This window comes from Phyllosticta citribraziliensis (genome assembly GCF_038025025.1).
Source record: "Phyllosticta citribraziliensis strain CPC 17464 chromosome Unknown J3D65scaffold_6, whole genome shotgun sequence".
Lineage (NCBI taxonomy): Eukaryota > Fungi > Ascomycota > Dothideomycetes > Botryosphaeriales > Phyllostictaceae > Phyllosticta > Phyllosticta citribraziliensis.
In genome coordinates, this window is record NW_027117343.1 from 1,958,336 (window position 1) to 1,981,178 (window position 22,843).

At 57.0% G+C, this 22,843-nt stretch overlaps 6 protein-coding genes across 6 annotated transcripts; 1 reads left to right on the forward strand and 5 right to left on the reverse strand.

Moving 5' to 3' along the window:
- Positions 1-479: 479 nt before the first annotated feature.
- J3D65DRAFT_697006 (uncharacterized protein) lies at positions 480-4,061 on the reverse strand (the record flags this gene model as incomplete). Its single annotated transcript, XM_066804037.1, has 5 exons — positions 480-1,364; positions 1,433-1,729; positions 1,796-3,497; positions 3,548-3,893; positions 3,938-4,061. The coding sequence occupies 5 exons, from the start codon at positions 4,059-4,061 to the stop codon at positions 879-881; spliced, it is 2,955 nt and encodes a 984-aa protein (XP_066655562.1). The 3' UTR covers positions 480-878.
- A 230-nt stretch (positions 4,062-4,291) lies between these two features.
- J3D65DRAFT_571747 (putative peroxisome biosynthesis protein) lies at positions 4,292-6,475 on the reverse strand. The gene is made up of 2 exons (XM_066797639.1): positions 6,075-6,475; positions 4,292-6,015 (listed from the first exon to the last, which is right to left on the reverse strand). The coding sequence occupies exons 1-2, from the start codon at positions 6,375-6,377 to the stop codon at positions 4,741-4,743; spliced, it is 1,578 nt and encodes a 525-aa protein (XP_066655563.1). The 5' UTR covers positions 6,378-6,475; the 3' UTR covers positions 4,292-4,740.
- Positions 6,476-6,573: 98 nt separating this feature from the next.
- On the reverse strand, positions 6,574-8,529 carry J3D65DRAFT_571751 (6-phosphogluconate dehydrogenase). Its single transcript, XM_066797640.1, has 3 exons — positions 8,337-8,529; positions 7,602-8,288; positions 6,574-7,554 (listed from the first exon to the last, which is right to left on the reverse strand). The coding sequence occupies exons 1-3, from the start codon at positions 8,361-8,363 to the stop codon at positions 6,745-6,747; spliced, it is 1,524 nt and encodes a 507-aa protein (XP_066655564.1). The 5' UTR covers positions 8,364-8,529; the 3' UTR covers positions 6,574-6,744.
- A 4,330-nt stretch (positions 8,530-12,859) lies between these two features.
- On the reverse strand, positions 12,860-14,494 carry J3D65DRAFT_646044 (FAD-linked oxidoreductase-like protein; the record flags this gene model as incomplete). The annotated part of the gene is made up of 3 exons (XM_066802251.1): positions 12,860-13,808; positions 13,864-14,307; positions 14,463-14,494. The coding sequence occupies 3 exons, from the start codon at positions 14,492-14,494 to the stop codon at positions 12,860-12,862; spliced, it is 1,425 nt and encodes a 474-aa protein (XP_066655565.1).
- Positions 14,495-15,907: 1,413 nt separating this feature from the next.
- On the forward strand, positions 15,908-18,542 carry J3D65DRAFT_603398 (C6 zinc finger domain-containing protein; the record flags this gene model as incomplete). Its single annotated transcript, XM_066798208.1, has 3 exons — positions 15,908-16,126; positions 16,182-17,125; positions 17,174-18,542. The coding sequence occupies 3 exons, from the start codon at positions 15,908-15,910 to the stop codon at positions 18,540-18,542; spliced, it is 2,532 nt and encodes an 843-aa protein (XP_066655566.1).
- Positions 18,543-19,924: 1,382 nt separating this feature from the next.
- Positions 19,925-21,770, reverse strand: J3D65DRAFT_379766 (uncharacterized protein). Its single transcript, XM_066795767.1, has 2 exons — positions 20,366-21,770; positions 19,925-20,230 (listed from the first exon to the last, which is right to left on the reverse strand). The coding sequence occupies exons 1-2, from the start codon at positions 21,596-21,598 to the stop codon at positions 20,042-20,044; spliced, it is 1,422 nt and encodes a 473-aa protein (XP_066655567.1). The 5' UTR covers positions 21,599-21,770; the 3' UTR covers positions 19,925-20,041.
- Positions 21,771-22,843: the final 1,073 nt, after the last annotated feature.

Below are 22,843 nucleotides of genomic sequence, written 5' to 3' on the forward strand. Positions count from 1 at the left end.
GACATTGGTGATTTGCATGTGGGACCGCTGGCTGGCTGCGTATATAAGCTCCCTGCTCTCCTCCTCGCTACGAAGGCAGACAGCAGAACGCAACAGAGCCGACGCAAAAGATGGCAACGAGAAAAAGGGAACTTTGGCGTGGGCGGAAAATGACGCGATCGATTACTTCCCGGTTTGCTTGGGAGGTGAAGACCTTTACTGCGGTGCTCGTGTCGTGTGGCAGTCCTCAGGTAGAGAAATTCAGCGGATGCTGCTTAGCAGCATCGTCATCAAAACAATCTGAGCACCACCATTTTGGACTGGCAGTGCACCACATCATCGTCGCTGATAGCGTGGAGTAAGGGGGCGGGCTTGACGTACACGAGGTGCCTGCTCTGGAACAGGGAATTGAGGGGAAAGAAAAGACAAGACAATGGTCCGAGTTTGTTTGAATCCACACAGACAGCTTCCGTCCAACGCCATGCTGTTATCCGTCCAACGCCATGCTGTTATTCTTTCCCTGGTTTCAGGGCTGGAGGAATGCCACGAGAGGCTCCACCATCGAAGACAGAAGCGGAGGCGCCTCGTATGCAACCCAAACTCAACAGGCTTTGTCCGGCCCCGAAAATGGAGTAAGTGACGTCCAGTCTGTTCGGATAAGCCTCTCCCGTCTCTCAGCCAAGTTTTGAACGTCCAGCTAGGACCGATACATTTGCCGTTGTCTGACAGAACACGATTCGTCCATTCTCGGTGCCCTCACGAATCCATTCGAAGCCCACCTCAAGATCTTAAATCCGTCCAAAACATAAACCGGTTCCCCTTTGATCAATTTATGACCCAAAAAGCGAAAGGAAACAGACTGTATGCATAAAGAGAGCCAAATCAATTGTTTCGAAGCATCAGGCATCCGTGACGACCCGACTGCTCCCCTGAGATGCCGACGCCTCTTCGTGCTCTGTGGGTTTGTCTTCCAGCATTCGCTGTTGTGTCGGTGCAGTCGGCCAGAGGTTGAAAGGGTTCCAGGCGCTAAGCATCTTCGCCAGAGGGCTCTGTTGCGGAGTCGTGGGTGCCGGGGAGTCAGTGGTGGCCCGTGGGGTTGGTCTAGATTCTTCGCCCGGGTCTGAGAGGGTTCTGGAACTCAGGCTGGCTCGCTCTCTTCTTTTTTGTTCCAGCACGGGGAGAATTTTGGTCGTTTGAGATGGGAGCGTACTCCGAACTACTTCGTCGATCGTCTTCGGGTCTCCTGGCAGGTGAAAAGAGAAGCCAGGATCTTGTCGCTGTAAGACAAGATACGGATCTGCGCCAGCAATGAGCAGCATAGTAGTAATGTCTCCAATGACGACGCTGTCTATCCAAACGTACGGACTGGCTGAGTGGCATCGGAGCTAGCAGTATTGATCAGGATCACCGATTTGGGGGATGAAAGGCTAGGAGTCTGACGAGAAAAACTTACTTCGTTGAGGAACATCTCCCACAATGTCAACGCCATACCAGGCACAGTTTCGTTGACGTCTGCTTGATGTCTCAGAACCTCAACTACTAACATGCGGTAGTCTATTCTTGTCTCAGGGCCAAAGCAATGTAGCAAAGTACACATTAAGACGCTGAAACTGGCCTTACTCTGGACGTGGCGACCTTGGAGCTTTTCCAAGACGTACCAATCCAAAGCGAATAGGGAGGCCACGTCAAGGATATCAGCTGCTTTGAAAAGGCGACAGGGAATCGATACTAAGTTACTCCAGTGTTGATCCTGTTGAACTCGCTGAGTCAGTACTCAACTGGTCTGGTCTGTTTTACACAAGGGTTTGCATCTCACCTGGGCTGAAATATGCGACGACATGGAACTTGAGAATAGATGGTCAACCTCGTCGATTAGCCGCGTCAATGGCCGAGCCCATTGTTCCTCATAGCTCCGAGCAGGACGAAGTACTGAGTCCAATGATCCATCAAGATACTTCATCGTGTTCTTATCCTCGCTCCTCAACAGCCTTGGGAGGTCCAAGCACTTTAATACCATCAAAGAACCTTTGGCATTGACCAAGTTGGCATCAAATATGCCGCCGAGCTCTTTTTCGAGATACTCAGGCATTACTTCGTCCAAAAGGTAATCTCTGACTGTGCGGTGCAAGAATTCCACCCGATATACTGATACTTCAGCGCCTTCGATGAGGTCTTTCTCAGTAACGTGGAGAAAATCTTTGCATCGTGCGTTGATGCGCTTTTCCAGGCTGTTCTTCCAATCATCTATCTCAGATCTTGAGACTTGATGGAAGGTATTTCTGAAGACGTACTCTGGATCATCCTCTTTGTCCAATACTTGAAAAGTCGCAAGTGTAGGGGGAGTTTCCGACTTTAAGCATATTTTCAGCATCCGCGCCGTATCCCTGCGATGTTCGCGCCTGATGGATTTGTAAATGCGATCAAAGAGTGCTTCCAGCTCAGTCGGGTAACTGTTGACCTTCGTCCACAGATCTTTGAAATTCGCCCCTTCAGCTGGCGCGCTCAGGAGCATTCGGACTACGAGGAACACCCATAGAAATACCCCTGAAGAGTTCTGTACAATATGATCTGTCATTTCATCGAACATGGTACCCATTAAGGCCATGAGATCCGGGCTTTCGGCGATTGTGTCCCTGGTAAACTTTCGAATGTCGTCTTCGGTTAGCTCGTGGACTCGGCATTTGGTGCTGGTGTGAAAAGCGTGCTCGAATTTTTCCCACGGCCGGCTTGACACGCAAAGCTTGACTGAGGGCACATCCTCAAATCTCTTGAGAAGCCCGGTGATTTCATCCTGAGTACAGTCGTACTCGTCGAGCCCGTCGATGAAAAGACATATTTTCGGTCTTTCAGTTTCATCCACGATTTTACACAATGCGGCTTCCAGCATTTTGGGTGAAATATTTCCTAGTTCCCGCTCGTCGCGATCCAGCCAAAGTCGTGGGAAAATTTTGGGAATCAGGACTGGGTGTTGCCGTAAGATCTGAAAGACAGTGGAGCGGAGAAATCCTTCACGAGAGCGCTGCATGCTGGACCCAGATGTCCAAAAGTAGTGGCTCGCGACGGCGATCTTCTGGTCTCCAGCCCACGATTCCAAAAGTCGAATGGTCTCGTTATGGTCCATGATGAATTTCATCAGTGTGGACTTGCCGCTCCCGGGCTTTCCACTTATCCAGTAAATGCCGCTATGATGCTCAAGCCAGTCAGGGAATCCACGCTTTTCATTGTCGAATATCCATTGGAAAGTGCATTTGTGAGCTACGCTGACGTTGTTGTATCGATCCATGTGTTCCAAATACTGTAAGCGTTTCAGGATTTGCAACGCCTTGTCCGCCTCCTGCTCTTCCTTCGTAAACTTGATAAACAAGTCTGCGATCCTACTATAGTCAATGGATTTTGCGTTGATACTTTCGATAATTCGGTCTCCTGTTGACGACAGCTGCTTGGAAGTGTCTGCTTGCAGGGTTCTGTCCATTTGCGCGACTTCATCGAGCTTCGTCATCAAATACGAATTGTCGCCCCTGTTTTGTATTAGTTGTGTCTCCAATAGGGCGATCGAGGAGCCACGTACTTGACCATTGATATCAGTCTCGAGTCGAGTGCTTTTTGCAACCTCTGGAGTCTTTCATGAATCTCGAGTATCGCTCTCTTTCTTCGTCTTGCGCGGAAGGTCGACCTGACAACTTGCCTTCTTCGATGTGTCGTATCTTCGGGGAGAACTAGAGCTCGTAGCTCCGTTTCCAGGCTCTCCGCAACTTCGTCGTAAAGGTTGGAGATTTGCAATACGTCTTCCTCTTCCTCGGTGTGACTTGTTTTCGACGACAGCCTCGTTTTGAGCAACGTTTGCTGTTTGCGCATATCGTGGACAATCTGGCCGATGTCAGATATGCCGTCTCCGATAGGTCTTCCTTCGTGGGCTGAAGTGGAAACGTGGCTCTGGTACTGACCTTTAGCGTCTCACTGTTCTCTTTCACCATTCCATCCGCAGATCGGTACTGCTCTTTAAGCTGCTTGGACACTCGTAGAGCAAAATCCACGACCTGGATGATGTTGGCCGTAAGGCTGAGGACATCGATCGGGATCATGTTGAAATGACATTCGGGACCGGGATCAAGACAAGCAAAGGCAAATTTAGGGCGTCTTGGCTGGAGGTTGAAGGTCGGTGTCAGTTGATGAGGAGAGAGACAGAATCGTTTAATGGGACAGCGAGTGTGTGTTGAGGCACGAAAGCAGAAGGTGTAGACTCTCGAGGCAACAGCACACTGCCTCCTCCCTCGTCAGCCCCCAACCACAACCCCACCCCCGGTTGGCAGGACCCAGTGGCTGGCTGCATGCACCTCAGCCTCATCACCGCAACTGGATGGCTTAGATATGCAGCCAGATAAGTAACGCCACGAATCAGCGAAATCAGCCTCGTTCATCTTTGAGGCTGAATGGGGAGTCGTGATGATGATTTTGGAGATGAAGACTTGCATTTCGTAGCCGTGAGCTTCGTGATCGACCCGCAAGCAAGTCTCGCAGTCGCCTTCCATGGCAAACTGCGTTGCGCCACCTGAAGAACGCAGGCAAAAGCGTCAAGTCAAGCCAGTACCAATTTTCATCGGCCGTCCCCTCGAATCGAGAAGAAGAAAAAGACCGGAACCATCAAGTCAGAAGGATACGTGCAGACCAAACGACGTAAATATTCAAGGGGGTATCCCAAACAAAACGCCAGAGCAAAGGCGCGCAGCGCAGAACCAGCACATCATCGACGAAGGAATAATATCAATCATCGTAGCCCATATCCTCCTCTTCTTCGTCCAACTCTTCGCTCTGCTCGTCCTCGTCGGAGCTGTCTCGCCCGGCTCCGCCAGCCATGTAGCGACTAGCCCGCGTCCACTCCTCGCTTTCTCCTAGCCCAACGCGCCTGCTGTCTTCCATGAAGCTGCTACGTGATTCGCCGTCCACCGACTCGAGCGTCTCGATTGTCGCGCTGATGTCGATGTCGCGCTCGTCTTCTACTGGCGCTGGGTCCATCTGCAGCAGGCTCGCCTTCTCGTCGGCGTCGAGGTCAGCGTCAGCCGCAAATCCGACGCTCTTGCCGCCGCTGCCAGATGACGAGGTAGGTCGGCCGTGGTCAACGAGCACGTCGCCATCCCACGGCCGACACGACTTGACAAGTTCGCCGCAGCGCAGACACGTCCAGCCCTCGCCCTCCTCGGCCTCAATCTTTTGCGCCAGACACACAAAGCAGTATACGCAGCCACACGGAATGGCCTGGTACGGGTTGGTAACATCGGTAGCCGTGGACCCCACGACGCCGCCGGTCCCCGCCGACTGCGCCATCATTTGAGACTCGGAGGCGGTGCCACCGGTGGGGTTTTGGTCGTTGTAGCAGATGGCACAGGTGCGCTCAGGGAGGAAGCCGAGCTCACCCGCTTTGCCTGCGTCGGAGTCGTCATCGGCGCCGGCAGAGGAGCGCGAGAAGAAGGTCTTGAGTTTGCGCCAGGAGCGGGCGAGGATGCGGCGCCATCGCGAGATACCGACCAGAGGAAGGAGAAAGAGGAGAAATTCGGTAAAGGCGTGCCAGACGAGCTGGCGGTTGAGGTATTCAAACGAGACTTCACGGGAGATGGAGGATGAGGCGGGGGTCAGGCGCAGGCCGAGCAGACGGTCGACCAGAGTTCGGTATCGGCCGTTGGTCAGGAAGACGAGGAACGAGATGAAGGCGGCAAAGGAGTGCGTCGTGCTGAGATAGTCCGTCAAGCGTTCGGCTAGGCGGACGCGTGCAGATGGCAGCTCGTAGTCGGACGTCCGCGCCGAAAGCCATTCCTCCCACTTTGTCCACGCATATCTCCCACCCACGGTCAACAGGCCATATGCACTCTTTTGCCATCTCCTCGGGGGCGGGCGTGCGGGATCGTCGGAACGCGTGTCAGTGTAGCGGAGACCTTGCAGCGCGGCGCCGTACGAGGCGTTGTGGTCCCAGATGCTGAGCTTGAACAAGATGGCGCGTAGAGCGAGTAGAATCTCGGGCGAGTAATCGCTGGCAAGGTGATTCTGAAGACCAGTCAGTTATCAAAAGATCCCAAGACTTCCGAATCTGCGGAGGTACGTACACCAAAGTACTTGAGCCCCTCGCCGACCTGGCCCTTGAGCAGCTCCAAGAGCTCTTCATCCAAAAGCTCCGCATCGACCTGGCCGACGCGAAACGCCGGCCGCGTGCCTTCTCTCCCTCTGATACCCTCCCATATAGACAGGCCCGCAGTGCCGACTCGATTCAGAGGATAAGGGAGCCGCGAGAGGTTGGCGGTGTTGAGAGCTTCGCGTTGGGCTTCGATTCGGGCGCGGTATTCGGCTTCGCGCTGCTGTCGCCGAGCATGCAGGCGGGCTTGCGCGGCAGCAAAGTCGGCGGAGGACATGTCAAGGCGGATGTGGCTGAACCATTGATGTCTCGTCCTATGGATCTGGGGGCATTCTTCAAGGTTTGGACACGCGACGGAAAAGAGGTGGAGTGGTGGTCGCGCGATAAGCTAAGGCGAGTGACGTTGCCGCGGGTTTCGTTTTGCGCGCCGGAGCCGAGGCTCCCATTTCGTGCCACATGAATCGACAGCAATAGAAGCACAACAAAACTTTCATCTGTCTATCCAATCGTCTATGTTCCATGCGCCAAAGATCCAAATTCTCTTACTCCAAACGACTCGCTGCATTAGACATTGTGTTGCTCAAAGAAACCCATGGTCCCTCGGCGCCCGAATTCCGCATCAAACAAAAGATTCAACCGCTGACCTACTCCTTGGAGCTTCTCGCCGGCTTCCACTCGTAGTGATACTTGCCTTCGGTCGGCAAGTCGGTTCCCTTTTCGCCCTTGCGATCATACATGTGCGCACCAAAGTAGTCCAACTGGGCCTCGTAGAAGCTGGTCGGCAAATGCGTGCCAGTCTGGTATTTGACATACTCCAAACTCGCGCTAATGGCCGGAATCACGAAATCATTCTCTACGCCCTTGGCCACGACGGTCCGCAGCGCCTTGAGCTTCGAGCTGATTTCCGACATTATGGAGCCTTGGTAGAGCAGGTTGATCGAGTCGAGCTTGCGGTACTCGTTGAAGATGGGCTGCAGGAGCTCAGCGATGTAGTCGGCCTGGATGATACATCCCGCCCGCCAAATCTGGAGAACTGCTGGGTAGTCGATGTTCCAGTGGTTCTTTCGGTCCGCGCGCTCGATGACGTTGAGGCCTTGGATGTAGCTGGCGAGACAGCTGACGAACACCGCTTGACGCAGCGCCTCGATGAAATCCTTCTTCTCCTGACCACTAAGTTTGAGGGGATGGGGCTGAATTTCCCCTCCGAATTTCTCCTGGGCGCGGATGCGCTGTCCACGGTCCGCAGAGGCAAGACGGAAGTAGTGGGCTGCCGTCAGGGTGGGAGCTGGAATATGGTGGAACACGGCCTGCTCGTTGCTCCACACGCCAGTACCTTCTTCGCCAGTGATATCCTGGACGACCTTGTCTTCGACGGTGTCGAGGATATGTTCATTGTTGCGCTTGTCAATTGCGCGGCAAATGTCGGCACCAATCCAGATCAGGAACGTCCCGCGCTGCGCTGGTCAGCATGGCTGTCGATCCAGTGAATGGGAAGTCTCACCAGTTCTCCTTCTTTGTTCCATGCCTCGAAGACGTCTCCAATCTCTTCGTCGCTCATTTCCAGTCCCTTTTGCATAATGGCAAAGGCCTCGCTTATGGCACTCATCATGCCATGCTCGATCCCGTTGTGAATCATCTTGACGTAGTGTCCCGCACCGCCAGTTCCAGCCTTGCCCACGCATGGGTTTCCATTCTTGTCCTTTGCCGCCACCTTTCTCAGCAACGGCATCACCAGATCCAAACTCTCGTCATCGGCGCCGGGACACATGCTGGGCCCTGCCCGCGCCGCCTGGTACCCACCGCTGACGCCCATGCCAATGTATCGCACACCGCGGGTCACACACTTGCCCTGCCGCCTCTGCGTGTTCTCCCAATGCTCGTTTCCGGCGTCGATGATGATATCGCCCTTTTCCAGGTACGGCAGCAAGTCTCCGAGGACCGTGTCGCCCACATTGCCGTGCGGAAGGGAGAAGACGAAGACTTTGGGGCTGCCCAGCGAGGCGCAAAGATCTTTGTAGCTTGTATACTTCTTGACAGCTCCTTGAGGAATGGCAGGCGCCTTTTTTGCGGTTTCGACAACGCGGTCCATGGTTTCTTCGGATGGATCTTTCAGCGAGACTTCGACGCCGTTTTCGGCAAACAGCAGGGCCATGCCGCCGCCCATGCTGCCACAGCCGATCATGGCGAGCTACAAGCTGTAAGTCTCCGTCCAACGAGCATTGTAGGGTTGTCTTACCTTCTTGATCTCCAGAGGTTGCACCATGGTGTCTAGCAATAGAATAAAACCAACGTAGAGAAAGGACAAAGCTGAATTGGGAGAGTAGCCAAGGTAAGAGAAGAGTGAAGCGACGGTAGGTACAGCGCAAGAGGAGCGGGGTAGCAAGATTTATTCGCCATGATGCCCAAGTGACGACGGTCGGGTGGTCTTGCTAGCGTGACGTAACCGGCCGTAGGGCTGACTGCATGGGTGCGGTGGTCAAGCTCACGCCTCCCGCTCGACCCGCGACCGCGCTAACTGCTTTCGGCTATGCGATCTCCACTTGGGGGCGACACAACGTTAGCAGCGTTCCCGCGGTAAACTCTGAAGAGAAATGTCAGCTGAGATGATCCCGGTTGAAGTCGACGAAGCGAAAGTGCTTCATTTTTGAAGAGGAAGTGGAGTGAAGTAGCCAAGAAGATTTGACACGGTCTTCTCAGAGGACCAAGTGACGGGAAGTGATCATCTCCTGAACAACACCATTCGCATGAGCAGCTCCTCGCACTTCATGGCGCCTTGCACCGAACACCCAGAATCAGAACCAGCGCATCGCACGGAACAGCGGGTGCAACCCAAACCGCAAATGGTCGCCGAGTCATCAACAGCACGGCGCAGCAGACCGATATAAAACCCCCCAGACTCTCCTCCGCCAACTCTTTCTTCTTCATTCCCGGTTTTAGCGCATCACGGAAGGGGTCCCTGATGATGCCCTCCCCCATTCACCGCCCCCGCCCCAGCGTCCCTGCGCCTCGTTTTGTTTTCCAATCCACCGGCCCTTTTTATGCACCTGCACCTTTTTCCGGGGACCCGATATAATGCGTACCCTTTTCTGCTTACTCTTCTTTGCTTCGGCTTCCATTGGCTGGCTGCTTTTGGTGGCCTTGTCTGCGCTTTTTTGATCTCAATGGTGTCGCCCGCGTAGCACTACTGCGGGATGGCGCATCCTACTTTTTTTTCTCACTGTGGCTTTCGCCTTGTGCGGGTCCTCGGAGAGAATTGATGACGGGCTGCCCATTGAAGTTTGAGCGAAGCCCGCATGCACGTTAGATGCGTAGCTGAGCCTGACAATTTCTGACCGCGAGGTTCCGTCAACCCATTCGACGCAGCTGGCTCTGAACACGGCGGTCAGAACTTGCCTGATGCGTCAAAACATGGAAAGGCCGGCACAGCTGGGATATTGGGCGGCGTCTTGGAGTCTTTGACGAGCAAGGCATCACTGGCCAGCTTTCACGGGCGCGAGGTTCCAAAGATCGTACAGTGAGGTAGCTGGTTGCGCTCACGACAGGCTTCGAAAACCCGGTCTATGGAGACACACCGAGATTCCAAAGACGCTGAGATGCCTGCCGACTTGCCCTTCTCGGAGCGGAGCAGGATAGAGTAGTGCAAATGCCGGACCCTTCGCTGCAGCTCACAGCAAAAGCGTCCTCGCCCATCTCCACACCCACCGCGCCTCCTACAGCCTTGATTCAAACCTCTCACTCTCACTGCTGGCCATCCAGGTCTTTCCCCAAGCGCCCGCATCAAGCGAACGACTCAATGAAAGAAAAAAGGCAATGTTCGCGTCAGCCCCCAGTAGTGCTACGGGAGCGACACAGTGACGGCCACGCATGGGCAAGCCCAGTGGCGCAGCGCGTCGCGCGGCAAAAAGTGGGTTAACCAAGAAGAAGGCCGTAGCCTTGGTTCAGTGGTTAAACTGAACAGAACAGGTACTACACATGATCTGGCCGAGCACGTTAGCAAGCGGAGGGAGGTAGGGTGGAGGAGGAGGGCGTCGTACCTAAGCCAAAAGGCAGAGAGCTGGAGAGGAAAAGAAGAGGAGAGGAGTTGGGCGGGCTGGCAGGAGGTTTTTATAGAGGCGTTGGTGGGTGTGGTCTGTGCGGCGGGCGCTGGTAGACTGCGAAGGCGGTTAGTCGATGCCGCTGGGCAGCGCCTGTTGGCGGGCTTGCGGCAGGCAAGCACCCGTACGGTACGGAGGCGTTGTAGCAGAATCGCTTCGACGTGGCGGGAAACCGATGGGCGGATTCAAAGCGTCGCCTCATGCTATCATGAAGCTCAACCACAGCACCCAAACGAAGCGAAAACAGCGAATGTCAAGGAAACAGCAGGTCGTATCTTCCCTCTACGCTGAGCAAGCACAGATCAATGGCTCCAGCCTGAAGTGGTGAATGAAAGGTCCCCTTGTCCAGCAGCGGCGTCAGAGCTTGCTCTTTGTTTCGACACGCACCGCACGAGTAGCTTCGAGAGAGCACAGGGCAAAAACAATCGACCAGCAAGCAGAGATATACGTCGAAGAAGAAAGAGAAGAAAGGCAAAGACAACTGGTCAAACAAACCCTCGGAAAGAAACATACCCATCCAAGTTTGGAGACTTGTTGTTGACGCTCAGACCAGGAATCCTCTGCATGCAGCCTCCAGCAAGATGCCGGTATGCCACTGGCATTCTACGGGCGCAGACAGCCAGCCTCCTCGTCCAAGCTCACTTACAGATTCCTACAACAAGCAACATCATGGTGCTCAGTAGTCCCGCACAGTAGCTAGGTAAGCAGCCGCCATCTTCGACGAACCCGTGGACCCTCCTCAGACCTGCTCCGCGACCCATCTCGAGCCGACCTGCCAGTCCTGATGCGCAGGCTGTACAGCTGTCAATCTCCGCGCCATCCAATGAAACAGAACGGTAGACGTCGAAGAAGAGCAGAGAGGAAGGAAGGTCGAAAGGGGAAAGAAGAAAAAAATTGTCGTCCGTGGAATGAAATGATCCCCTCTTGCACATCAAACGCGCGCAACGCACGACTCATGCCCAGACCCTCTCGTCAGGGATCGAAGATCGCACACCAGAAGCCTTCCTCCAGTCGTTCGCCGAGCGGGCGCGGTACCTGCGCTGGTGGTCGTGGTGGTGTCTCGGAAAATCAGAAAAACCATGATCCCTGGCGGGCCTGCCGTCTCGGGGATGGCGTCGGGTTGGCGGCCGAGGGAGCGGATTGCGGACAGGCCCGCGCGCCTGACCGAGAATTATCTGATTCGGCTTGTCTGGAGAATCACTGTCCATCTTTGCCGAAAATGTTGGGCGACACGGAGAGGAGTGACGGTTGACGGACGGACGGCCGTGATGATGATGATGATGGCGCGTGTGGTGCTTGTCCGGGACCCTGCAGCGAGCCAGCGCTCGACGATGCCCGTTTGCTTGCTCCACCTCCATCCACCACGACCGTCGACATGACTTTGTTGACCATCAAACACGCAAGCGAGTGATGAGCGGCGCCAACCGAAATGCTGGAGCCGCCATGGCCGTCCATGCCGTTTTCTGATTGCTTGCTTGCTGGTCTACCTACGTACGCATGCCAGACCGCCATCCTACGTGCGGTAGCAAGCAGCAGACAGACAGACAACACGGTGCCAGGCCAACAACGTCAACAACGTCGATAGCCGAGCCGCAGTCTGCCCCAAGCCGGCCCAAGCCAACCGCGCCATCGCGGCCCCGTTTTGTCGTCTTGGCCTCTCCACCATCACCACGCAGGTAGCCAGCCAGCCAGCCAGCTCGTCCAATACGCGACGACACACCCGCACGCGCCTGGGACAGCAGCAGCACCACCACCACCACCACCACCACCACCGGCGCGACCTGCTTGCTTCGGCAGCCCGCCGGTCGACTGACACAGCTACTCGCCAACCACCATCTGCCAGCTGCAAGTGCACAATATGTGCACACTGAGGTCCGGCCAGGCACATGTACAGGCAGGCAGGCAGGCAGGCAGGCAGGCACGTCTGTCTGTCGGACCCTCTCGTCTCGTCGCTCGTATCCGTTTGCACGTCGGTCGGCCCGCTCCACACACACCACGGGCACACGTCCACCACACACACCCTCCCAGGCTCCCGGACCAGTAGTCGCATGCGTTCGGCGCCCGGCCGCGCGGGCGAGTAAGGAAGCCCGCGCGGGTGCTATGTACCTAGGTGGTTGACCGATTGGCTGGCCGGCCGGTTCGCTTGTACTGTACATGCTGCGCGGCATAGCGGATGCGGATTTAATTCGTTCTTTTATTCCGTCTCTCACGTCCGCCTCTAGCTATCTATTCCATGGGAAACATGGCGGAATGAGAGTAGAGAGGAATGCCAGAGAGGCTTTGCGTCACTGCAGTGTCTCGCACCGAGCCGAGGCGCGGCCCGAGACCGAGGTGCTGAGGTGGCTGGCTGGCGGAAGAGGGATGAACTCGGGGATCCGTCCTTTGCGCCTTTCTTTTTCTTCTCCTCCGTCGTGGCCGGTTTTCTGCGTCGGGACCTAGATCTGGTTCCGTCCTCTTGGTCTCCGCCACCTGCGAAAAAGGACGCAGGAAGCTTGGAGGTGGGTAGGTCACTGATCGGGGGACGCTTCTAAAGACACCATGCCGCTGAAAGCGTAAGCACAGCTACCTGCGTCGAGGTCGGCACCTCTTCTCCCTTGACTGACACCGCCGTCTCCTCTACCCAAAGCAAAACCACAGGAATCCCCACTCAGCTCCCCAGCCCATCCTAACCCCTCCACCTCACCATCTCCCCAACCCTCCTCACAATCTCCCTGCCCATCGCCCTCCTCGTCCCCTCCGTCCGGCCCACCGCATCGCGATTCTCCTGCGCGCGCCGCAGCAAAAACTGCAAGCACTCGCCCGGCGTGCCCCACACGATGTTCTTGTAGGCGCGCGGCACGTCGACCAGCGGCCGATTGGGCGGCTCGTCGACGGGGAAGCAGAGGGAGGGAGCGGCGTTGGCGGCGCGAGCGGCGGCGGCCGTGGCGATGATTTCGCAGCCCACTTCGTCGGCCATGCCTTGCAGCTGAGCGAAGGCGACGGGGACGGGGTCGAGTTCAGGAGACGGGGAAGGCCGGCTGGAGGCGAGCAGGCGGTTGCGCAGTGCTTGTGCCCGCCGCACTGAAGTGATGTTGTGCGTGGCGAGCATGACGGCGAGCTGCGGCCACTCCTGCTCGCCGTCTTTTGCAGCAGCCGCGCCATCGCCATCCGTCGACATCTCCAGCCACTTTCCCCATCTGCGCTCCAGCATCTCGGCCGCCAGCCCGTCGTATGCCGCGTCCGTCTGCTCCTTGGTTGCCCAGATGGCGCCCCGTGGCTCCTTTGCCAGATACGCGCCGCGCACGAGCTTGACGCCAATCACGAAGCCTCCCTCGCGCGCCAGACGCAGGTGCTGCGCTAGCTTGGCCGGCGTGCTGCGCAGGTACGCCTGGTACGTGTTGTACATGACGGGATGGGCGGGCGACGAGTACGGCGGGCGGTTGTACTTGGCCATGAGCGCGAGCGTCCAGGCGTCGATGCCGGGGTTTGTGATTTCTTCCTCGGCGCCCGGGAGGAGGGAGACGCGGCGCTGCGAGGCGAGCGCGCATACGGCGTCGAGGGCGGACGCCATGGCCGGCGTTGGCGGCTGGTTTTGCTTGAGGAGGTGGAGCGCGTGGTGACCTAGGCCAGACCATCTGTGCGGTATCAGTTGGGCTCGAGGCATTGGACGGGAACAGACGATGCACTCACTTGAGCGCGGCAAACTCTCCCTCGCGCACCATCTCGACCGTCTGCAGCGCCCCGTCCCGCCACGTCTCTATCTGGCGCGCCGTCTCTTTGCTGTCTGCGGCGGGAGTCTTGTCCGCGCTGCTGCCCTCAATGTCGTCGAGCAGCACTTCGAGCGCAAACTCCAACGAAAGGCCATCGTATCCGACGCTTCTGACCTTGGCAGCCGTCCGCTCGACCTCAGCCTTGCTCTGGCCGGCGCAGAACTGCGAGTAAAACGTCTTTTTCAAAATGTAGCCGAGCGCGCGGTTCTTGTCAGGATCAAGGACAGGGAGCGGCGGATAGGCCAGCAAATGGAGCGCAGAGAAGCAGAGACGATAGAGAAAGGGATTTGCGAGGGCGAGCGTTATGAGATAAGTTTTCACTATTTGAGAAAAGGGAAGATAGGAGAGCACGTGTTGCGGGAGACTGGGAGAGGGAGGCTCCACGGCGGGTGGATGGTTAAGAAAGGGATCATGTTCGGGAGACGTCGCGACAGTGGCCGACTTGGATTCGCTGGGCTTGACGTATAGTCTGCGGCCGTGATGTACCAGTCGATGGAGCGTCAGAGGCGCTGTGTAGACCCTGATGCGGCTCCTCCGTTCCGGGCCGCCATGGAGCAGCGATTGCCGGGGTGCAGGGCAGAAGCGGTAGGCTTGGACAGTGCGAGACAACATTTATGGCTTTTTGAACTCTGACAAAAACAATTCCACGCCGTTTTCTGGCAGTTGCTGGCTCGTCGTAGCTCTGTATCCTGGGACGAGGTTCTTAAGCCTAGCTGGCGTGAGGGTAAAGATAACCTATCTCGAGCTACCCCTCACGCGGCTAAAGCATACCAGGGCGTGACGACATTATGGTTGGCGACTGGGCTAGCAAGCTCCAAGTCATGCCAGGCTGCCGTAGCGAGGTTCGATAGGGCTCGCGAACCATGGAATGGACATGAGACGGCGACTGGCGGCGGGTGGAAGCAAACCAAGGGTCTGGAAATCGTTGCTGGATCGGTCGGATCTCGTCGGTCGACGATGCAGGAGTCAGTTGGACGCCTGGCGTCTTCTACAAGACATTCTGGAATGGGTGATCATCGCAGGAAGGGCACCAATGGAGTGGTGTATACAGATGAGACCAATGTTGTAGAGTCGTGGTGTTGAGAAGCGTGGCAGGGAGAATGGGCCGGCGGACGGAATGGATGGCGTCCGAATCTCCGCTCGATCTCCGAGACGTTGCAGTAACGCCGTTTCATTCAAACAGGCGGGCGAGACCTCATTGTCCACTTTTTGAAAGTCTCGGATGGCAGCTCTTCGTCGAGGTCCACCTGGACGGACGGCATGTTCCTCTCGCGTAGGGATACCAAAGCAGGGCCGTAGGGGTGTGGAATTGAGCAGAAGCGATGGGGCAGGTCGGGACAGTCAATCTGATACGTAAAGCGAAGGCGAAGGGCGGGCAGAGTAACTGGGTTAGGAAGTGAGGTGACGTAGGGAGGCCATTTTGTCGCAAAACGTGCTCTGGATGGGGTCGGCGGCCCAAGCGTAAAAAAAGTTATCTGATCCGTGTCGATCAAATATCAGGGAGTCTGATGGCTGCCATCGGCCGCCGTAAATGCGGTGTGGCGAGGCAGCGCGGTGCGGTGCGGTGCGGTGCGGTGCGGCGCGAGTTGGGGGCGAAGGGGACGAGGATGAGGACGAGGACGAGGACGAGGACAAGAGGTGCTGTGAATGATGAGAGCATGAGGCACATTGTTCCTGTAGTATCTGATGGACTCAACCCTCCCTGCATGCGTCGGTGCAGTAGAGTCATGGCGTCTTCGCGACGAGTTACGAAGCCCGGGCAGCTTGAGCTAGGACCCGGGCTGGCAATCCACCAGGGCGCCGGACGCTCAAGTCTGCTGGGAATTTCTTCACCTCGAGCCCCTCTGCCCTGCCGCGTTAGGTTGAACAACCACCTTGTTGCATGAGCTTCAGCCGCCAAAACCTCGACTTCCCTCACCCCGCGCTCCCCAACGCGAGCCACAGCGACATCGGCTGCCCCGGCCATGGCTCACAGCACCTCTCCCACCAACGGCACCCACTTCGCCGCCTTCCACTCGCACTCAAACAACAGCCCGCCCACCCCGCGCCATGGCCTCAAGCGTTCCCAGTCGACCGCCGGCTTCGAGAGCTCGCCCGGCAGCCTGCACGACGACGACGACGGCCAGTCGAGCGTCAAGAAGCAGGCCCAGAAGCGCGCCTGCAACGAGTGCCGCCAGCAAAAGGTCAATTCCCTCCGTCTCTGCCTACATGTACTTTTGCCCTGCTAACACCCCGCAGCTGAAATGCGACGTCGTCCAAGACCCCTTCACGCCCTGCTCGCGATGCAGGAAGCAGAGCCTCACATGTCAAGTCTCGGCCAATTTCAAGCGCATTGGCAAGCGCAGCCGTCACGCAGAGATGGAGCGTGAAGCCATAGACCTCAAGGCTAGAGTCAAGGAGCTGGAGGACCGGGAGATGCAACTGCGCCAGCAGCTCGCGTCGCTGGGTGTGAGTCTGACTCCGTCGTCCGGTTTTTCCGCCGCACCACCACAGGCCATGCCCGCTCACGACAACACCCAGCCGTCAATGTTTCAGAGCTTCCTCGGCGCACAGCAGCAGCAACAACCGCAATACACCGGAGGATCACACGACGAGGCCGTCTCTTCGCTCGTCAGCCTCAAGCACGGCTTTGGCGGCGGCACCTATGAGTCGGCCGGTCGAAACCACGCGTACAACTTGGGGCCCGTGTACGTCACCGAGCAACAGGCCGAGGACCTCTTCGCCGAGTACTTTGCCAACTACCACCCGTTCCTGCCCCTGCTCGATCCGAACCAGAGCGTCGACACGTACATGATCCAGTCCAAGCTCTTGTTTTGGACCATTCTCGTCGTTGCTGCGCGGCACTACCCCAAAGACCGCAACTTCCAGGACGACCAGAGACTGATCCACAAGTTGACCCCCGCCTACCGTGCGCTCGTTTGGACCAACATTTCCGAGGTGCCACAAAACTACCATGTTGTCAAAGCGCTATGTCTCTTGTGCACGTGGCCGCTGCCAGCGAGCAACACGACCGTTGACGAGACATTTATGCTCTCGGGCGTCATGATGCATGTTGCGATGCACCACGGCCTGCATCAGCCTTCGCACGCCCAAGACTTTTCGAGGACCCACGTCCAGTTGAGGGACGAAGAAATCAAAGACCGCCTATCCACGTGGGCCGTGTGCAACACCGTCGCTCACTGGTAAGTCGTTATTCCCCTTCTGCAGCCACTGGTGCCAACGTGAAACAGTGTCTCGGTAGCCAGTGGGCAACCGTCGACCACCCTCTTCGACTCGGCACTGTCCTTTGAGCACGACCACATGGATAGACTGCCCGAAAGCCTCGTCAATCACGTCATGCTCGAGCGCTCGGCCGCCAGAATCACCAAAGCTCTGTACAGCGATTCAGGGAGCCGATCTTTCTACGACGACAAGTCCATCCTCATCAGCTACGAGACGACCAACCTCAACGACCTCGAAGCTCGGCTGAGACATGTCAATTTCACTGGTAGGTATTCAGAGTATTTTGCAAACCCTGCCAGACAAAATACCAATCTATTCATTTCCCCGAGTCTTCTCTACGTCATGCCGCGCAGCATCACCTCCATGTCCAAAGCTAGATATTCGACTGACCATTTAGAATTCGACCTGCTCCATCTCCGAGCCGTACGGCTCAACCTGCAGCTCTACGCATTCTTCAACAAGCAAGAGCACGGCTGGCACCAGGATTTGCTCAATCTCCTCCTGGCCACCAACGTATTCCTCGAGTCCATCTTCAGCCTCGATGAAGCCGGCACCCTGCCTTATACCACCAACTACATCACGCAAATGATGGTGGCATCCGGCTTTACGCTGCACCGACTTCTCAACTCCAACTTTGCCAACACGATCCCTCACCCTCAGCTCTCCGCCTCCCGATCCAACTTTACGCGGCTCATCAATTGCATCCGCAACACCTCTGTGCGAGGCAACGACCTCCCGCAACGTCTCGCCGAAGTCCTGGCCCAGCTGTGGAAGGCCAGCGGCTCGGGAAACCCCAAGCATGCCGATGTCGAAGCCTTCCGCTCCGCCCACGGCGGCAACAATGGCGCAGGCGACATTCAGCTCAAGGTACGGTGCCGGATGAGCATGTCTGTCGTCTTCGACTCGCTATGGCACTGGCGCGAAAAGTTCCGAGGCAAGGTCAGCAACCTGGACGCCGCAGTCGCCAATCCCACCGACCCGGACACCTCATCCTCAACGACGCCCGCTCCTCCAGGCCGCGGATCCAATGCATCCGTGTCGGGCAGCGAGCAGCACCAACCACAAACATCGGCACATGTACATCAACCGACGCCTCTCGGCGGGCCGTCATCGCTCCTCAGCGCCGTCTCCTCCGCCGCACCCACCTCGTCCATCGTCGTGCCCACCTCCTTGCCAACGTCGCTGGATCCAAACCTGCCAACCCTGTCACTGCCGACCATGAACAACAGTCTGAGCATGGGCAGCGCGGACCTGTCGAGCAGCAACGGACCGGCTGGTCCCGGCCCTTTTGCAGACTACACGACCGACTTCTTCGACCCCATGAGCAGCATCCTGAACGACCCCATCTTCTTTTCGGACTCGGGATACCGCTTCTGATCTGATGGGCGCGGGCCGTAGATGGCGGGGTATTGTAATTGGGCGCGAAAATAATTAGATATGAGGCGACGTGGGCAGTCGAATGGCTTGGGCTGGAATGGATTTGATTGGCATATACGGAAAAGGCACGGATGCACGGATGGAATGGTCGGTCGGTTGGTTGGTCGGTTGATTGTTTTGGAGCTTTGATGATACCACGATTTTTGTTTTTCGCCCTTCTCTCTTCTCTTCTCTTCTCTTCTACATATTCTCCGTCTTCCGCGTTGTTGTCGCTTGGCGCGAAGCGATTTGACTGCGTACCTGTTTGTTGTACATCCATCCATCCATCCATGGACGGCGCGCGGCGCATTTACGTTTTTTTTTTTTTTTTTTTTTCCCTGGCGGCGTTTGCTGCTTGTTCAGTTCAGTTCAGTTCAGTTCAGCTCGCACTTTTTACATATATCACTCACGGCCTCGTCTTCTCTGCGCGCGCGCCGCATACGGTATCTTGCAGTTCGTTACCTCTCTACTCTACTCCACCACAGTTCACTTCACGTCTTCATTCATCAGATGTTTTCCTTTTGAGCGGCGCGGCGAGACGCGGTGGGTGCGTTTCACGATGCGATGCGGATGCGGTCATGTCCCCCGCCCGCACTTCCACACCTGCAGGGCATTGTGGCATCGGACGCACCTACGCACACCACCCATGCAATTCAATCTTCGCTTTGGACTCGTCTCCTCTGAGCGTTTGACCCGTTGTATTTGCGTTGGTAGCATTTCTTTGGCATTTTTTCCTGCCTAGGTTCGATGATGGGCTTGCGTGCGTGGGGGGCCGACGGACAGACGGACGGACGGGATAGGTAGTAGCCAGTTAGCTAGCTATGCATGCATGCACTGTCGTGTCGGGTCGGCTGCTAGTTACTTTAGTTACTCCATACCTACTTATGTAGCTGAGCTGGAAAACGGTCCGCTGACTGCACTGTGATCACTGCAAACACGTGCATAAGAATATGGGTTCATCAATTCATGCCGTTCGTGCCCTTGCCACCCACCACCACTGCAAAAGGAACCGAAAAAATAGGACCAAGGAAATTCGCCACGTTGGCTATGTACGTGTCTGCCATGTCTGCCTCCCAGCCCTTGCGGGATTCCCAATCTGGTGAAAATGAAAGGAAGAGGAAGAGCAAAGCCAAAGAGAGATGGATGAGTGATGGATGTGTGTGTCGCCAGGACAGCACCGTGGGTAAAAGACGCGAGGCAGGGGAGGGAGGGAGGGGGAAGGGGTAAATATACAAAGACCAACGAATGAGCGAACGGACGAACGCCAGGAAATGCCACGACGAACGAGACGACGCGCCGGCGCCAAACGACTAGAAGCCAAACAGCCCAAGCGAAGACGCGCGCGCTATGCAATGCCAATGCGAAAAAAAAAAGAGGGAGACGGTATCCAGCCCACGCAGTCCAAATCCAAGCCAAGCCAAGCCAGCCCAATGCTACGGCCGGCGAGCCAGTCGCTCAGCTCACACCAAGACGGCAGCGGCAGCCACAACGGCCAGCACGACGAGCGTCGACGGGAAAGCGGCGCGCGCCGCAGCCGCGCTGCTCTTCTTCTGCTCTTCGCCGTCGTGGTCCACGTAAGGAGTCATGGAAGCCTTGGCCTTTTGCGATGCGTCAACGCAGGCCGCCGCGTCGCAGGCGCCGGTCGACGACGAGGCAGCGGGCGGCGCGACGGGGTGGAGGTAGCTCATGCCGGCGCCGTCGGGCGAGGACGAGGACGACGAGCTGGCCTGCATTTCGGCGCCGATGAAGGGGACGCCGGGCAGCGGTTGCGGGCGGCGGCCGACGATGCGTGACTTGAGGGTGGGCGCGGCGACAGTCGTGTTGCTGGAGGCGGGTGTAGCTGCTGCGGCGGCGGCGGTCGCCTCCGCGCCGGCCGTGACGGTCAGGATTTGCGTGATGTACTCTGTGGCGGCGGGGGCGGGGCTGCCGGTCATGGTGACGGTGACGGTGGCCGGGCCAGCGTTGTCACCACCTGCTTCGCCGTTGCCAGCAGCCGGAGTGCTCTTCAAAGGCGCTGACGAGGCGACGGAGCTGGGGGTCGAGGCGTCAGAGGTGCTGGGAGTCGTGGCGGCCGGGGCAGGCGAAGAGCCAGATGATGTCGAGACAACCATGCCCTTCCATACGTCGGTGGTGAGGGCGGTGCGCTCCTTGAACCAGCCCGGAGCCGTGGATTGCGGGTCCTGCTGCTCGAGCTTGTACTGCTGCTGCTCGCTATTGGCCGCAAACGTCTTCACCTTGGCTGCGTTCGACACGACGTTGACATCGGAGCACGTCGTGTACCACTCATCCTTGCCGTCAGGGAGGCCGGGGTCCATGTTGGGAGCCGTCGGCCACTGCCAAACCCAGTAGAGAGCATACTTGCCGTTGGTGAGGTCCTTGGGGATCTGGACGTCCGTCTCGCAGTACTGCTCGTTGTTGGTGCCGGGCTGACCGGGAATCGGGTCCGGAAACTCCTTTTGGCGCTTCGTCGAAATGGGGCTGCTGTTGATCTGGTAGCAGCGGTTGTCGTCGTAGTTTTGCGAAGTGAGGAGCTTCCCGCGCTTGTCGCCGCCGCTGCCGTCAGTGGTCCACTTGAGGACGTCCATGATCTTCTCGTCGTCCTTGGGCTCCAGAGTGCCGTAAATGAAGACGGTGCCACCCTTTTCAGGCTTGCCGATTTGGTTGTCAGGCAACGAGACATGGCCGTTTTCGGCATACTTCATGGCGACGTAACCTCCAGGAGCGACGTTCAAACGGGGCCACTTTTCCGACTGGGTTTGCTTGCGTTGCGAGTCCCGGCAGAGCAAGTCTTGTGAGTTGATGCGAGTTCTACCGGATTCCGCCGTGGGGAGGAGGTACTGTGCCTTGTCGCCACTAAAGCCAGGGTCGGTGCGCGCCAAGTAGTTTCGAGGGTATCCATAGTTGCCGACGTAGCTGCCGTTGGTGCTGATGACGGCCAGTTGCTCAATCCAGGTGTGTGCGCATGCTTGGGCGACGAAGAGAGAGGTTGCAATGGCGCTGAGAGAGAGAGTTTGCATGATGGCGGGTTTTAAGGAAGCGAAGGTAGGTGGAGGGTCGGTTTGAAGAAGTAGTTTGGTGGAGGAGAGCCAGCTCGTTCCAAATTCTAGAATGTCGTGAAGAGACTGTTCTTGATATACTGTGAATGTTCGAAAGTGAAAAGTGAAACAGTAAAAGTGAAAATCAGGTTCACGTCAATATATGCGTCGAGGGCCAGCACGACAAGAAAAGTAGAACAATGCCAACAAGGAGAAAGAAACAAAGCGTATTAGGTGGTAAATGGCATTGTTTGACACTGACGAAACAGGGCCGAGGGAGACAAACGGCGGAGGACAAAGGGCGGTTGCGCCTCATGGGGCGGATGTATGAGGCTTAAGAATGGACAAAGGCCGCCCGTCGAATCACGTCTGTCGGAGAGACAGTCATGGGGGCCAATGGAAGCCGAGCATGCGGTGCGACTGTCGACCGATGTGAAGTGCTCCTTTGACCACAAGACAGCCCGACGACCGCCGCCAGGGAGATTGCCCCGGCCTCGGAGCGGTTGCCCAAAGACCATGCAGCTTCTCTTCTCTCGTCGGAAAAACTGCACATGGACCCTGGTCCGTACAGAAACATTGAAACGGCGCTCCAGATCGGCTGATGTTGGAGGTTCAAGACCAGGAATAGGCGGCCCGGCGGACTCGGCCATGTCTGCACTTGACCATTGTAAGATGAGCTCACGGCTAGACTCGACCAAAATGAGGCTCTCCGGACGAAGCGAATGGCCTGAGCAGCATCATCCTGGGAGAGGCCGTGAAGGGCAGCGGGACCAGTGGCTGTCAGTGTTTGTCAAGGACGTCGTGGCAGGAAGCTGGCGCGGTTCTCAAGACACAGCAGGCTGCAGGGTGCGTGCGGATCATCTTTCATGTATCAGAAGTGTATGAAAAGCGGCAGACGGGCAGAAATTGCAGCGACGAGCAGTGGACTTGGTGGATGCAGGTGGTGTTGAGGGAGCGAGGTTGGCCGTGGCACCAGCGCGTAGCCGCCGCCGTGGTTTCAAGCGGGTAATTTTCGCTTGCACTGATTGGCCACGGGAGCACCAGTCGCTCGTGGCAGCCACGCCGCCTCCTCTGAACTTGTCATCGGCGGCGACTCAACCTCCAGGCTTCCTGGACTTGTTCAAACCAGCAAAGCTCCACCATCAGAGACGATTCTGGATCGTCTGGCACCTTTGTTGGGCGAAGGAAACCAAGGACTTGGCTCCAAGAGGATCAAGACGTGCAGAA

What these genes read in the sequence shown, in the direction of transcription:
- J3D65DRAFT_571747 (XM_066797639.1), bottom strand. Translation starts at nt 6,377, where the DNA reads ATGTCCTCCGCCGACTTTGCTGCCGCGCAAGCCCGCCTGCATGCTCGG. An exon ending in AGGGGCTCAAGTACTTTGGT is followed by an intron (nt 6,016 to 6,074) that starts GTACGTACCTCC and finishes ACTGGTCTTCAG; the next exon opens with AATCACCTTGCCAGCGATTA.
- J3D65DRAFT_571751 (XM_066797640.1), bottom strand. Translation starts at nt 8,363, where the DNA reads ATGGTGCAACCTCTGGAGATCAAGAAG. An exon ending in AACCTCTGGAGATCAAGAAG is followed by an intron (nt 8,289 to 8,336) that starts GTAAGACAACCC and finishes TACAGCTTGTAG; the next exon opens with CTCGCCATGATCGGCTGTGG. An exon ending in GGAACAAAGAAGGAGAACTG is followed by an intron (nt 7,555 to 7,601) that starts GTGAGACTTCCC and finishes TGACCAGCGCAG; the next exon opens with CGCGGGACGTTCCTGATCTG.
- J3D65DRAFT_379766 (XM_066795767.1), bottom strand. Translation starts at nt 21,598, where the DNA reads ATGCAAACTCTCTCTCTCAGCGCCATTGCAACCTCTCTCTTCGTCGCC. An exon ending in CCACCCTCAAGTCACGCATC is followed by an intron (nt 20,231 to 20,365) that starts GTCGGCCGCCGC and finishes CCCGCTGCCTCG; the next exon opens with TCGTCGACCGGCGCCTGCGA.